The sequence below is a fragment of the Thamnophis sirtalis genome, unplaced genomic scaffold, assembly GCF_051295495.1.
Source record: "Thamnophis sirtalis isolate CommonGarterSnake01/CBP01778 unplaced genomic scaffold, rThaSir2_p1.2 scaffold_15, whole genome shotgun sequence".
NCBI lineage: Eukaryota > Metazoa > Chordata > Lepidosauria > Squamata > Natricidae > Thamnophis > Thamnophis sirtalis.
This window is the reverse complement of record NW_028261395.1, coordinates 46,578,573-46,594,681: the sequence shown is the minus strand read 5'-3', so window position 1 is coordinate 46,594,681 and position 16,109 is coordinate 46,578,573. Positions and strand designations below refer to the sequence as shown.

Sequence of the window (16,109 nt, the reverse complement as noted above, 5' to 3'; positions counted from 1 at the left end):
AATTCCCAGGGCGGTGGATAGTGTGACTGATTCCTTTGAGGAATGGAATCCTTTTGGTAGACAAAGCTGGCGTCTATTTTATGTGATTGTATACAGAGAATGTATGAATGACCTTGGGAAAGAGAAGAGAGGATAGGCTGCCTGTGAAACAGAGAGAATAAAAGAGGCAGGAGACCGTAGTCTGCTTAATGGCCAGAAAAAGAAATTTAGGGGAGACCCACCCTAATGGATCGATAAAGTTGGTCCTTTCAGACTTGGAAAGGTTCTGTTCAGGTTGCCTTCCAATAAAGTCAAATTACCTTAGTAGTTTTTTATTTTATTTTATTCCTGACTGGTTTGCTAGGAGGGCAGACACCACGTACCTTACCTGTCCAGAAGTTTTTCCAAGGGGATTTGTTTTGGGGGGGGGACGGGACTTGACCATAGTGCCAGTGGAATTGTCCAACATTGTTTAAGGTTGCAGCCTCTCAAGTGCTTAAAGCCAAAATATTTTTTTTAAATAAATTTTTATTTCTCATATATACATTCACAGTTATATGATCTCATAACTGTTATTAATAATATGTGTTTGTAACAATTTTTCTCCCCTGCAATTGACAATATAATTGAAATTGCTTTCTTACCATCCCATAGACCCATCTTATTTTACAACAATCCTACTTCTTCTTCCTTCCTTCCTTCCCTCCTTCCTTCCCTCCCTCCTTCCCGCTTCCCTCCCTCCCTTCTTCTCTCCTTCTCTCCTTCCCTCCTTCCTTCCCTCCTTCCTTCCCTACTTTCTTCTCTCCTTCCTTTCCTCCTTCCCTCCCTCCTTCCTCCTTCTCTCCTTCTCTCCTTCCTTCCCTCCTTCACTTCCTCCTCCCTTTCCTTCCTTTCTTCTCTTCTCTCCTCTCCTTCCTTCCCTCCTTCTTTCCCCCCTTTCTTCTCTCCTTCCTACCTTCCTCCTCTCTTTTCCCTTTTCTCCCTCCCCTTCCAAAATATTAATTACAGGTGCTCCCCAACTGAACAGCAGTCCATTTAGTGACTGTTCGAAGTTACAAGGCCACTGGAAAAAGCGACTTGGGCCCGTTTTTCACACTTAACGACCGTTGTGGCCACGTGACCCAAATTCAAATGCTTGGCAACTGCTTCATATTTATGACGGTTGCATTGTCCCGAGGTCATGTGATCCTTTTTTGCGACGTTCTGACAGGTGGCAGCAGCCGGCTGAGACTTCTGAAGGACTCAGGCCCCTCCTTCAGCCCCCCTTTACGCCCGCCACCGGCAGTGCCACCAAGGTACGCCCCTGTGTAGGGCAGCCAAAAGGGCAGAGCTATGGAGGAGATGGGCAAATGGGGGCAGTTGAAGGGGAGGCATGGGACTGGCAGGAATGGCTTGGACTGCCTGGGCTGATGAACGGGGTGATTCGGTTAACGACAGTAACGTGGGCAGCCACTAAGCGATGCAATCATGTGGCGTCACTCTATACAGCTGCATTAGGTAGTGGCTGGGAATTTTGCTCCCAGATATTAGGAGCCCTGGTGGTTAGAATGCAGCATTGCAGGCTAACTCTGCCCACTGTCAGGCATTCGATCTTGACCGGCTCAAGGGTTGACTCAGCCTTCCATCCTTATGAGGTCAGTAAATGGACCCAGATTGTGTTTTTTTGGGGGGGGGGGCATAGGCTGACTATGTACATCGCTTAGAGAGTGGCCTAAAGCTTTATAAAGCGGTATATAAATCTTCAGTGCTATTGCTGCTATTAACTGAGGAATACCGGTAGAAAGTTTTGTGGTACAGGTAGTCCTCGGCTTATAACCACAATCGAGCGCTCAGAATTCCTGTTGCTAAGCAAGATGGTTGCTAAGTGAGTTTTGACCCATGTTACGACCTTTTTCTAGCCACGGTTGTTAAGTGAATCACTGCGGTTGTTGACCGGTGACGTGAGCCCTATGGACTTTGTTTCTCGGAAGGTCGCAAAGGGGGATCACCTGACCCTGGGATGCAGCGACCATCATACATGTGAACCAGTCGTTAAGCATCCGAATTTTGATCACATGCTGCAGTGGTCATAAGTGTGAAAAACAGTCCTTTTTCCCCCAGCGCAGTTGTAACTTCGAACGGTCACTAAACAAACAGTTGGTTATAAGTCAAGAGCTACCTATACTGTGGGGTGCTGCTTCTTACCGAGTAATTTCCTGTGTGGTGATGATGATGATGATGATGATGATGATGAAGGAAGAGGACCTAGAGAGGGAGATTTATCACAGCTTGGTAGAATTAAGCAAAAGTGGCTCAGTTCTCCAGCGTCTCCTTTGAAGCCCCTCTTGATTAAATCCTCATTAAAGAAGAAAGGATGTTCATCTGTAGACTTTGGTTTTTAGCTTTTCACTAAGGGGTGTAAATTTGTGCTCTCTATTTCTTTTCTCTAATGATTTTGCTTGACCCTCCCTCCCTCCCTCCCATCCTTCCTTTTCCTCCCTCTACCCTTCCTTCCTTCCTCCTTTCCTTTCCTTCCTTCCCCTCTTTCCTTCCTTCCCCTCTTTCCTTCCTTCCTTCCTTCCTCCCTTCCTTCCTTCCCCTTGGTGCTTTCTGAGCTTGATGGTTTTCTTGCAGTCATCCATCCATCCTTCTTTCTTCCTTCCTCCCTCCCCTCTTTTGTCTGTCTTCCTTCCTTCCCATCACCTTCCTTCCATCGTCCCCCTCTTTCCTTCCTTCCTTCCTTCCTTCCTTCCTTCCTTCCTTCCTTCCTTCCTTCCCCTCTTTCCTTCCTTCCCCTCTTTCCTTCCTTCCCCTCTTTCCTTCCTTCCTTCCCCTCTTTCCTTCGTTCCTTCCTTCCTTCCCCTCTTTCCTTCCTTCCTTCCTTCCTTCCCCTCTTTCCTTCCTTCCCCTCTTTCCTTCCTTCCCCTCTTTCCTTCCTTCCTTCCCCTCTTTCCTTCCTTCCTTCCCCTCTTTCCTTCGTTCCTTCCTTCGTTCCTTCCTTCCTTCCTTCTCCTCTTTCCTTCCTTCCTTCCTTCCTTCCTTCCTTCCTTCCTTCCTTCCTTCCTTCCTTCCTCCTTTCCTTTCCTTCCTTCCCCATGGTGCTTTCTGAGCTTGATGGTTTTCTTGCAGACAATTCATTACCCCACTAGGTAACATCTTCAGTCATCCATCCATCCATCCATCCATCCATCCATCCATCCATCCATCCATCCATCCATCCATCTTTCTTCCTTCCTCCCCTCCCCTCTTTTGTCTGTCTCCCTTCCTTCCTTCCTTCCTCCCTCCCTCCCTCCCTCCCTCCCTCCCTCCCTCCCCCTCTTTTCTTCCTTCCTTCCATCCTTCCTTCCTATCTGAAAAAACCTTGCAGAATTTTGAACTAGGCAGTCTTTTTTTTTTTTTTTAAACCCTCTTCCTAATCAAAAGAGCAGAATTATAGTCTCGACAGCCAAGCCGAGTGGGCGCCCGGGTGGGAAAAGTTTGTGAAGCTGGGAATAATGCCTGTCAAGCCTTCACGTTGTGGGTGCGGCTCATCCGTCAGGCTCCTTTTATATTTGGAAGTGGGCTGGTTGTTTTTCAGGGTTGGCATGAATCACACCTGAGTGTTGATGGGGAAGAACCCGGTTACCTGCCAGGCCGTGAGAAATCACACGGCTGCCTGTGAAGCCCCGCCGTTTCAAGTTTTTGAAAAAACGCTGAGATTGGAATTGAGGAGACCCACCTCCCTCCTTTAAAGTTGGAAGAATCTGCAGGTTCTGTAACCTGGATGGGATGAAGATGGGTGGACTTCAACTCCCAGAATTCCCCAAGCCAGCCCTTGCTTTGAAATCACCTTCTGCGGGTCTCTTCCCAACTCGGAATGTGTGAAGGCCCCCCATTACTTGGCTCCCCGATTAGTGGCTTAATCATCATGGGCCCTGTTTAATTTTTGGATGTTTTTCATTGTGTGTTCATGTGTTTTTTTAAATTTCTTTCAAATTTTAGTTTAAATTGTTTTATAATTTTAGACATGAGAGTCACTTGGTTGAGTGGAATGATCGTAGCAATAGAATATGGGTAATCCTCGACTTACAACCATTTGTTTAATGGCCATTCGAAGTTACAACGGCACTGAAGAAAGTGACTTTTTCACACTTAACAACCGTTGTGTCGTTCCCTCGGTCACCTGATCAAAATCAACTCATTTTTTTATTGAATTTTTAAAAAAAAAGGCTTTTACAAATATTTACCTCCCTTCCCCCACCCGAGCCCAGCCCCCCGCCCAACCTTCCCCCCCACCCGACTTCCCAGAACAAATACAGGGTATAAATCTTTAACAAAGATGTTCTAAAACAAACTTTAAAAAAGTTAGTATCATCTTTCAATTGAGCTTTAACTCCTTTTGTTAGGCTAACTCTAAACAGATTGTATCATTCATCGCTTTTTCAATCATAAACTATCTGGAGTTTCTTAGTCCCGTATTTATTTTGAATATAGTCCATCCATCTTCTCCACTCCAGTTTATATTTCTCATTTCAGTGGTCCTTAAGATATGCTGATATTTTAGCCATCTCTGCTAAGTTTGTTACTTTTAATGTCCATTCTTGAATAGTAGGCAAATCTTCCTTCTTCCAGTATTGAGCCACCAACAGTCTTGCTACCGTTATTAAGTACAAAATCAAGTTAGTCTCTATAACTGTACAATCAGTAGTTATACCTAACAGGAATAACTGAGGGGTAAACTTTATCCTTTTTTAAAGAACATTTTGCATAATCCACCATTTTTTTAAATCCAAAATGCTTTAACCTTTTTACAAGTCCACCATATATGGTAATATGTAGCATCAACACAATCACATCTCCAGCATTTAGGTTGTAAAAATCAGCTCATATTTATGTTGGTCTCAGGGTTATGTTATATCCCCTTTTGCAACCTTCCGTCAAGCAAAGGCAATAGGGAAAGCAGATTCACTTAACGATGGTGTGACTAACTTAACAACGGCAGTGATTCACTTAACAACCGTGGCAAGAAAGGTCGCAAAATGGGGACAAGGCTCACTTCACAACTGTCCCGCTTTGCAATATAAATTTTGGGCTCGATTTGCGATTTGCCTTACAGGAGATATTTAGCATTTTACAGGTTTATACCCTGAGATGGGTAAAACCAGGGAAGGAAGCAGTGCCTTCAATCCCAAAACCTCTGCTCCAAAGTTTGCACTCGACAAATGCAACAGACTGGAACAAATAATAATAATAAAATAAATACAGCTCTACAACCCGAGGAGGGGAATAATTGTAGTTCTTTATGGTTCTTCCCTGCCTCTTTGCCCAGTGCGTTACAGCACACCTTATTCCTCTCCCGCATCCGACGACGGCCCTGGAAATAAAGTTAAGCACCCCAAATATAAATCCAGAACATCCTGTAATACAGATGAGAGATAAAAGACTTTTGCAGGCTCCCCGAGATCGTTAAAGCCCAAAGTTCTAAGAGTATTGATGAATCCGAAGAGCCTCTGGAGAAGGGAAATTGTTGGATATTGATGGGGCTGTTAGGATGGGTGATAAGAACTGCCGGTGTGTGTGTGTGTGTTAAAAGACATGACACAACAGGAGCTGCAATAATGGGAAGGCTATGTACAGGCGATCCTTGACCTACGACCACATCTGAGCCCCAAATTTCCACTGGTGAGCAAGACCGTTGTTAAGGGAGTCCTCTGCCCCATTTTACGACCTTTCTCGCCACGGTCGTTAAGTTACCAACACGGTTCTGAAGTGAATCCCGCTGCCCCGTTGACTCTGGCTTGTCAGAAGGTCAGATTAACTAGAGTCGGAAGGGTCCTTCTGGGTCATCTAGTCCAACCCACCCACCCCCACCCGCCATCCCAAGCAGGAGAGCCTCCCTACACCATTTCTGACCGATGGTAGTCCAGTCTCTTCTCGAAAGCGTCCAGGTGGCAAAAGGGGACTCACGTAATTTTGGGATCACAGCAACCGTCATGCAGACATGCCAGTTGCCAAGCCTCCAAATCTCAGTCACATGACCGTGGGGACGCGGCAATGTAAGTGGAAGTATTACTTGTAAGTCGCTTTTTCCAGTGCCGTCACAACAGCGAATTGTCACTAAATAAAGGTAATGGTTCCCCTCACACATGCGTAGTAGTCGTTCCCGACACCAGGGGGCAGTGCTCATCAAAGCCAAAAGCCAGCACTGTCCGAAGACGTCTCCGTGGTCCTGTGGCCGGCATGACTCAACTCCCGAAGGCACACCGAACGCTGTCCCCTTCCCACCAAAGGTGGTTCCTATTTTTCTACTTGCATTTTTTACCTGCTTTCGAACTGCTCGGTTGGCAGAAGCTGGGACAAGTAACGGGAACTCACTCCATTACGCGGCGCTGGGGATTTGAACCGCCGAGCTGCCGACCTTTCTGATTGACAAGCTCAGCGTCTTAGCCCCTGAGCCACTAAGCGTCCCTTATGGTCACAAAATAAATGATTGTAATTCAAAGGCTGCCTGTGATTCTTTTTTCTCCCATGGGCTTCTGGTTTGGCTTTTGAGAGGGACCCCTTGAGGTGTGACCACAATGGAGCCCCAGATGTCTCTTGCCAAGCAGGACGATTGTGAAGTGAAGTTTGCTTTCCGTTTTACGACCTTCTTGCCGCGGTTGTTAAGGGAATCGCTGCCATTGATAGTGTCTGGGAGGTCTTCAAGAAGAGATTGCATGACCATTCAGAGTCCAGAATGCTCCAGGGCCTCCTGCTTGAGCAGGGGGTTGGACTAGAAGACCTCCAAGTGCCCTTTCATCTCTATTCTGATTGATGGAAATGGTCTAGGGTCTCCTGCTTGAGCAGGGAGTTGGACTAGAAGACCTCCAAGTGCCCTTTCGTCTCTATTCTGATTGATGGAAATGGTCTAGGGTCTCCTGCTTGAGCAGGGGGTTGGACTAGAAGACCTCCAAGTGCCCTTTCGTCTCTATTCTGATTGATGGAAATGCTCCAGGGTCTCCTGCTTGAGCAGGGGGTTGGACTAGAAGACCTCCAAGTTCCCTTCCTGCCCTATGACTGTGTTCCAGTTGTGTAGAAGCCCCCCCCCCCAAGGGAGACTGGAGAGATGACCGTGTTTTGAGTGCACAACCCTTGTCCAGTTTGCCCTTAGGCGATCAGGCTATGTTATTTTTTTCCCCAATTTATACAACTTCAGGGGTCTGCGCTCTGCCTGGGCTTGCGTGATGACTAACATGTGCCTTAATTGATGTTTCTCATGTGCTGAAAAGCACAGGGTAAGTTTTACAGGTTTAGAGGCCCCTCGAGGGAGGAAAAAACACACACACACATATATTTGAGATAGTGTGTACCGAGCTTGATAGAAGCGACTGCGGCTTTCTTGTCATTACTTCTCACCTACAGTTTCTAAAACGCCTTTAAGAAGGGGGGAAAAAAATTGTTCCTGTGCTATGTGTTTTTTATATCTCAGCTGGGCAGCTCATTCCTTTTACGTTTCCTCTTACAGAGTGAGAATAATATTCCTGCCTTAACGCCAAAAGGTCTCCGCATCCACACAGCCCGTTAAGGATGAGCAGGTTTTTTTCTTTAAAAAAATTCCTTGGAAAGTGCAGTTTTAGAAATACGGGACAAAAGGCTTGCACCGTTTAATCCGCGGGGAAACGCATGAACAGCAGCAGCCGGACGGAAAGGTCATTTGTTGGCTTCAAACACGACCCTCCAGTCCTGGAGCAAGCAGACCCCCCACCCCCCGCTTGGCACAACCCACGTTGTCTTTGACACCCCCCCGGAATTGTCCCGCTACGGCTCATTCCTCGACTCCTCCTCCGATGGCACTGAAAAACCCAGCTTGCAGCTGGTTTGTTTGCACTTCTAGCAAAAGGACCCCCCCACGCGATCACACATTGGTTGCTCCATCAGAATAGAGCTGGGAGGGACCTTGGAGGTCTTCTAGTCCAACCCCCTGCTCAAGCAGGAGACCCTGGACCATTTCAATCCATCAATCAATCAGAATAGAGCTGGAAGGAGCCTTGGAGGTCTTCTAGTCCAACCCCCTGCTCAAGCAGGAGACCCTAGTTCAGTTCTGATCAATGGCCGTCCAGTCTCCACGCCCAGCGTGTCTTTAAAATGTGTTTGATGGGTCCTGCGATCGCTTGGTCTCCACGACCTTCCCAGCTGGATCCCGGCAAGCAAGTTTGAGAAAGGTAGGCTCGCTTAAAGGCCACATGATCCGCTTAACAACCGTGGCAAAACGGGACACGACTCATTTTACCGTCGCTCTGCTTAACAGAAATTCTGATCTCAGTTGTAAGTCGTAAGACTCTCTGGAGTTGTCCAAAACTCGGGCACACCCCAGCATATCCAGATCAAAGCTCTCTACAGGTTAATCCTCGACTTACAACCGCAGTTGAGCCCAAAATTTCTGTTGCTGAGTGAAGCGGTTGTTAAGTCAATTTTGCCTCCTTTTACGTCCTTTCCTGACAGGGTTGTTAAGTGAGTCACTGCAGTTGTTACGTTGGTAACCAGGTTGTTAACTGAAATTGGCTTCCCCCCCCTTGATTTTGCTCGTCAGGAGGTCGCAAAAGGGGGGCCATGTGACCTTGGGGCACAGCAATGGTCATAAGTATGAACCAGTTGCCAAGCGCCTGAATTTTGATCACATGACCTTGGGGAGGCCACAAAGGTCGTAAGTGTGAAAAACGGCCACAAGTCCCTTGTTTCCAGCGCCGTTGTAACTCTGATTGGTCCCTAAACGAACCGTTGTAAGTCGGGGACCGACTAGCTGCACTTCAGCTTGCCGTAAGTAAATTCTCCATTTCTCCATGGATATTGCCAGGTTTTGTTTCCATGACTCACTGGCGTCTTTTCAAAATATTAGTTTTATTCAGGGGTCAGTAGATTTAAAAGGCCCGCAATCTTTCCGTCCTCGCAGAGGCCGGGTGGAAAGTTTCAAAGGTGGAACAGTTTTTTTTTTGCTCGAAGGTGTTCTGAGTCTTGGCCCAGATTTAAGAAAGCAAAAAAAGAAAAAGAAAAAAAGAAATGAAAATAAAACCAACTTTTTTTCCTCCAGCGGAGAACTCTTAAATGGAGATCCTTATTTGATCCCTCCGCACCGAAGTTCACATTTCTGGAGTATTTATTGCTCTGATGTAGCTGATCTTAGCACAGTGCGGTGTAAAAAATGCTTTTATTCTTTTAAGAGAGGAGGAGAAGAGCCAAAAAATAAAAGAAAAAGAAGTGGAACGAAACTGAAAACCCCTTAACAGACTCTTTGCGTGGAACAGGGGGAGGGGGAAAAATGATTTATGGTTTTGATGATTAAGCAGGATGGATGGGTGCCCGTGGAAAGGAAGAAAGAAGAGATAGACCACCGAGTTGAGAGGCAAATCCATAATTGTCATAAAGAAGATTGCCAACTCTCTGTGCAGGTAGTCGCAACGGAGCCCAGGATTTCTCAGTTGTTGAGCGGGGTTTGCCCCATTTTTACGAGCTTTCTCGACGTTAAGTGAATCGCTGCAGTTGTGACGCGGCATGGCTGTGGAGTGAATCCGGCCTCTCCTTGACTCCCCCGTTGACTTGGCTTGTCGGAAGGTCGCAAAAGGGGGATCACTCTGCGGAGGTCATAAATGTGGGTCAGCTGCTTCTACGTTTTGACCAGAGCAGGGGTCGGCAATCGTAAACACTCAAGGAGCCATTTGGACCCGTTTCCCACAGAAAAGAAAACACCGGGACCCCACAAAGGTCCTAACCGGAAGCCCCCTGTTCAATTCTGTAGCTGCTGGCCGGAAGTTCAGTTCCCCCACCATAGAGTCTCCTCCTAGAGCGACGTACTTTTCCCTCTGCCTGTCATAACCGAAACCCCTATCAATTGTGGAGACAACTGGGAAACCCTCCCCTTGCCATAGAGTCTTCTCCTGGCGCACTGTGCTTTTCTCCCCCTCCCCCCCGGAAGCTCCTCTCAAAATTGTGGCGCCGACCGGTGACGGAGCCACAGCAGAGGGAGGAAAGAGCCACATACGGCTCCAGAGCCGCAGTTTGCTGACCCCTGGACTAGGGGAACAGTGCAGCGGTTATAAGTGTGCAAAAACGGCCCTGTTGTAACTTTGAATGGTCTGTTGTAAGCTGAGGACCCCCCCTTTTTTCTGTTTGTTTTATTCTTGTTGCACTTTGAGCCTTCTTTTTTAGTTTTTCTTCACCTTGTTTCCCCAATCTCCCTTTTCTAAAGAAACATTTCATAAAAATAACTTGGGAAGGAAATAAAAATATGTAAGGAAAAAAATCACTGCGGATGGAGACTGCAGCCCAGAAATGAAAAGAGGCTTCCTCCTGGGCAGGAAAGCGATGGCAAATGTAGACAGCATCCTAAAAAGCAGAGACATCCCCCTGCCAATCAAAAGTGTGCCTAGCCAAGGCTGTGGTTTTCCCAGTTGCCATGGATGGCTGTGAAGGTTGGACCACAAGGAAGGTTGAGCGCCAAAGAATGGAGGCCTTTGGACTCTGGAGAAGAAGACTCCGGCATTGAGTCCCTTGGACTGCAAGGCCATCCAACCCGTCAGTCCTAGAGGAGGTCCACCCTGGATGCTCTTTAGAAGGCCAGATCCTGAAGAGGAAACTTAAAGACTTTGGCCACCTGATGAGAAGGAAGAAGGACTCCCTTGAGAAGACTCCTGCATTGAGTCCCTTGGATTGCAAGGCCATCCAACTGGTCAGTCCTAGAGGAGATCCACCCTGGATGATCTTTAGAAGAGCAGATCTTGAAGAGGGAACTCAAAGACTTTGGCCACCTGATGAGAAGGAAGAAGAACTCCCTGGAGAAGACTCCTGCATTGAGTCCCTTGGACTGCAAGGCCATCCAACTGGTCAGTCCTAGAGGAAATCCACCCTGACTGCTCTTTAGAAGAGCAGATCTTGAAGAGGGAACTCAAAGACTTTGGCCACCTGGTGAGAAGGAAGAAGGACTCCCTGGAGAAGAGCCCAAAGCTGGGAGCGATGGAGGGCAAAAGAAGAAGAGTGCGACGGCAGAGAAGGTGGGGGCTGGATGGAGCCACCGAAGCAGCCGGTGTGAGCTTCAATGGACTCCAGAGGATGGGAGAGGACAGGAAGGCCTGGAGGAACGTGGTCCAGGGTGTTGCGATGGGTCAGATACGTTTTTGCAACTAACAACAACAAGGGGGGAAAAAAGTCAAGCGGAAATTGTGACAGATCGGAGCTATCGTTTTTTATCTTCCTGGCCAAACAAACGCGGCCCACTTAAATAGGCATTTCCTGCAGAGCTTATTAATCAGCCCGTCTCTTGGGTTGAAATGCGATATTTTCTAACACGCTTCATCCCCAGCTGATGTGAAGCTGCTATTGAGAGAGAAATAAACTGTTTGGTCGCTTGTAGAGGGCACGCATGGCTTCTCTTCCCTTTCAGCAAGGGAGAAAGAGAGAGAGAAGAGAACACACGGGCCTTTCTCCTTGCTGTTTATAAAGGAAAAAGAAGAAGGGGGTGGGGGTTTGAAAAGCCCCAGAATTAAAGTTATAATTATGTCATTAACTCGCTGCTACTCTGGATTAAAATAGGATGCTCTAACCAGGCCTGAGCTCGGTGGTGGTGGTGATGGGACTTTAACATCAGGTTTTTAGTGGGCCATTTTCGCTATTAAAAATTCATTGTTTTGTAAAAATTAATGGATGTCGGTTAGGCAGTTTCAGAGTTGGTTATCTGTGGGAACTATGCGTTAAAGCTTTCTTCCCCCCCCCCTCCGGGAAGTGTATACAGGAGCGATAAATAGGAACAACTTCTAAACCTAAAATACATGTATGTGTTTGGTCATAGGTAAAGGCTCCCCTTGCACATACAGTATACAATTCGTTCCCGAATCTAGGGGGGCGGTGCTCATCTCCGTTTCAAAGCCGAAGAGTCAGCGCTGTCCGAAGACGTGGTCATGTGGCTGGCATGACTCAACACCCAAAGGCGCATGGAACGCTGTTCCCACCAAAGGTGGTCCCTGTTTTTCTGCTTGCATTACGTGCTTTCGAACTGCTAGGTTGGCAGAAGATGGGACAAGTCACGGGAGCTCCCTCCGTTACGTGGTGCTAGGGATTCGAACCGCGGAACTGCTGATCTTTCTGATCACCAAGCTCAGTGTTTTAGCCACTGAGCTACTGTGTGACGTTTAGGGCCACCATAACTGGACTCTAAATATCTGTGGAGATTCTCCGCCATCCAGGTCACGGTTGTCCCAAAGGTGGTTTTTTTCAAGAGGGCAGCTGGGCTTTCTGTTTTTTCTTTGAAGACGTTTCACTTCTCACCCAAGAAGCTTCTTCAGTTCTGAACTGGGTGGTGGGGGAGGTCAGAGCTGAAGAAGCTCCTTGGGTGGGAAGCGAAAAGGAAGTCCAGCTGCCCTCTTGAAAAAAAGCTCTTTTGGGACAACTGACCCCCAACCGTTTCTGTTTTTTTCCTAAGCAAGACAGTTGTTAAGTGAGTTTTTGCCCCATCTTACGACCTGTCTTGCCACCGTTGCTAAGTGAATCTCTGCGGTTGGTAAGTGAGAACGTGGTCGTTAAGTGAATCTGGCTTCCTCATTGAGCCTGCTTGTCGGAAGCTGATCTCATGACCCCGGAACATTGCGGCCGACATAAATATGAATCGGTTGCCAAGCATCTGAATTTTGATCACGTGACCCAAGGGGGGCCTGCTGCAGCGGTCACGAGTGTGAATCACGGCCGTAAATCACTTTGTCCTCCGCCATTGTAACTTCAGTCACTAAACGAGTCAGTTGTGGGCTATCTATGCACATTTAAAAAAATAAAATCAAGCCATCTAATGGGCTGCAAGCCAAATTAAAAAAAATAAGTGCTTACTCCTCCATCCGCCTGCAGATCAAAGCAAAATTAAGAGTAACGGAATCCTATTGTGCTCTTTATTGATTTTTCTCCTTCGTTTGATATTTCAATTCAGCTGCTGTTTTCAAAAAAGAAAGAAAAAAAGCAGGAAGCAGAAAAACATGACGTTTGTTGCAAAGGTTTTTTTAAAAAAAATTAATTTTGCCTCCCAAGTGAAAGCTGCTAAATTCAATCCACATCGTGGTGGGTTTTCAGTTGGATCCTTATCAGGATATATCACCAGCAACGGATCCGGGTTTTGAGTTCAATCAACTCAAAAGTTTGAAGCTAAGCATTTTTTATTTTTAAATCCTGTCTTCCTCTCTACAAAACTCCCATTTCTGAGCTCTAGGCGTCTTCTCTCGCATGGCAGGAACGGGAGCAGTTGTGATGGGGTTAAGCCATATTGTGTTTACATTCCCTGCGCATTGTGTCTGCTACAAGGGATCTATCACTGTTAACGGTGTAAGACGGTTGGAATCTGATCTCTGATGGGGAACCTTGCGCGAAAGGCAGACCGACGAGGAAAAGTGTTTTGCACAATAGTAAAAAAAATAATCTGGTTTCGCTTTGTGACCTGGCTGGTCCTAAACCAGAGCTGAGGAGGAATGGCGATTGTGCCTCTGAACTCATTCTGCAGGAAATCCTCGACTTTACGACCACAATTGAGTCCAAACGTTCTGTTGTTAAAGCGGGGCGTTGAGTTTTGTCCCATTTTACGGCCTTTACTTGTTAAGCGACTCCCTGCAGCTGTTAAGCGAGAAACCTGGTTGTTAAGTGAATCCGGCTTCCCCCGTTGACTTCGCTCATCAGAAGTCGCAAAAGGGGATCGTGTAACCCCAGGACGTTGCAACCGTCATAAACACAAGACAGTTGCCAAGCTGATTTCAATCACGTGACCAGGGAGATGCGGCAACCGTCATAAGTGTGAAAAACGGCCCTGCCACTTTTTTTTAGTGCCATTGTAACTTCGAATGGTCGCTAAGCAAACTGTTGTAAGTTGAGGACTAGCTGTACTTGTACATACCCAAAGAGTTAGCAGTTTGGAGTTAGTACTTTGTGCAAAAAGACGAAAATCTTCTGCGTAGTGAAATTCTACAATCGGTAACTCAAATAAATGGGCATCCTTTTATTCCTAACAATTTTGTTGCAACTCAATTCTCTAAAAGGTGCTTTTGGGAATGAGGTTTTCCTGTCCTTTCCCATCAGTGGAAAGCTGTAAAGTTGGAAACTTCCCTCTTTTATTTTATTTATTTACATTTCTTGAGTCCATAAACCGAGGCTGCCCTTTGACTCCAAGGAATTGACATGGAGTGACGATGCCAGGAATTGCATTTTTAAGATGACAAATTGTAGAAGGCGTGTGCCTATGGATTTAACCTTTGCAGTCAGGGGGTGGGTTGGGACTATATATCAAAAGGGTTCTGATGCTTGTTTCTCAACACAAATGTATATTTTCCCCCTTTTTTCCAGATGATCATGGGAACAGCAACGGAAGTCATGTAAAAATCTTTTTACCGAAAAAGCTCCTTGAATGTCTGCCAAAATGTTCCAGTTTACCAAAAGAGAGACACCGTTGGAACACAAATGAGGTAGCTAAGACAATTTTTTTTTTTTTTTTGTCATTTCACTGCCTGGTGTGTTGAAACCGTACACTTAACTGGAGTCAAAAATCACGGCCAGAAATGTTCAGTCGCCCTCCGTTTGCTGCTGATTTTGCCAATTTGGTTCCTTAGATAACAGGGAAACGATTTACTGTGAATTTTGAAAGAGGCAGAACGTAGCATCTTCCTTCCTTCCGTTGGTTGGTATAGCTCGCATGTTGATTCTTTTGCAGGTGCAGCTAAAATCTGTACGGTGGATGTTTGTACATGTCAGAAATGAATGAAAAATGTAGCTTTGGTCCAAAAATCATGGTCATTCCTGTCCCTAATGCTCAATAATCTTTTATTCAGAAATGTTTTTTTAATAACATACCTCTAAGTATGAAGATGGCCTTCCCAATATAGGTGTCTTTGGTCTAGACCAGCGGTCAGCAACTGGTGGTTTGTGGACCACTGGTGGTCCGGAGAAAATTTGGATGGTCTGCAGAAAAATTATTTGCACTTTTTATATTGCACTAAATCTCAGGGGTCCTTAAACTACGGCCCCTGGGACGGATACGTTCAATGAACGCTTGTGTTGCTGCAGAGAGTCTCCCCCTTTCGGGTCTTTTTGTGGGGGTTGGAGGGGGGCAGAAATTCCGACTTGGGGTCTGCTTCGGCCTCCTGGTGGGGGGCTTTCAACGAAGGCTGGAGGGAAGCACCGCTAGTGGCGAAGAGCTGGAGGGCCTGGTTCCAGTGGGACTGCATCATGGCCTGGAACCGGCTGACCATCTCAGCCCACTGAGCCTCCAGGTGCCGGCACCTGACCTTCCACTCCCCCAGGTCTTCCCTCTACTTGAAAGGCCTATGCTCGTAGTCCTCAGTGAAGTGCTTCTGCTGAGCCTCCTTCTCGGTCAGATCCATTTAGAACTGAGCTGTTTTGCCAACTCTTCCTCCTGGGGGCTGCTTCGCTCCAGGAACTGCTTCCTGTTGGGGCCCTAAGGAGCCCGGGCGGGCAGGCGAGGAGCAGCTGGGAGAGGGGCGAGGAGAGGCCAGCGAGATGCCCCTCAATGTGAGTGACATTGAGTTGGCCTTGCCCACCCAGTCACATGACCACCTAGCCACGCCCACCCATCTGGTCATTAGGCAGATCCTATTAGTGGTCCATGGGATTTAAAATTATGAATTTAGTGGTCCCTGAGGACCGAAAGGTTGGTGGCCCCAGTTTAGACAGGTTTCCTTAAATCTCACTCACCTAAACAACAAGGCAAAAACTTTGCCAATAAATGCATGATCTTTAGCAGGTATCTTATTTTAAAAAAGTAAGCTTACTGTGTGAGGAATGAATATATACATGTATTTTTGGGGGGGTTGCATCTGGAAATATTTGTCGGGCACGGAGTGAATGAAAGAGAATGCATTAACAAACATGAGCACGACTGGTTTCCTTGAATTTGTGCCCCGTGTATTCATTCTTATTCAATCTTTTTTTTTTTGAGAAATAGCTTTGGGAAACGATTGTAGTTAGACCTCCTGCTGGCTGACTTTTGTCTTTCTCGACAGACTTTCCAGGAGCGATCTTAGATTTCCTAAGAATCCGTTATTTCTGAAAGGTCATAAACTGAATGTGACTAAGCGCCTCCTTGCCGAAGACCAAAATCCTCCATCAATCTGTTTGCAAAATGTGCTTGATTGTGTTCGGTTGTTGGCAACGAGAAAAGC

At 46.7% G+C, this 16,109-nt stretch overlaps 1 protein-coding gene across 1 annotated transcript in view; it reads left to right on the top strand.

Moving 5' to 3' along the window:
- Positions 1–16,109, top strand: part of CAMTA1 (calmodulin binding transcription activator 1) — a gene marked incomplete in the record, with an annotated part of 220,140 nt that overhangs the window by 10,426 nt on the left and 193,605 nt on the right. Inside the window, 1 exon segment of the mRNA XM_087702256.1 lies at positions 14,278–14,396. Coding sequence (XP_087558382.1) covers positions 14,278–14,396 — 119 coding nt within the window.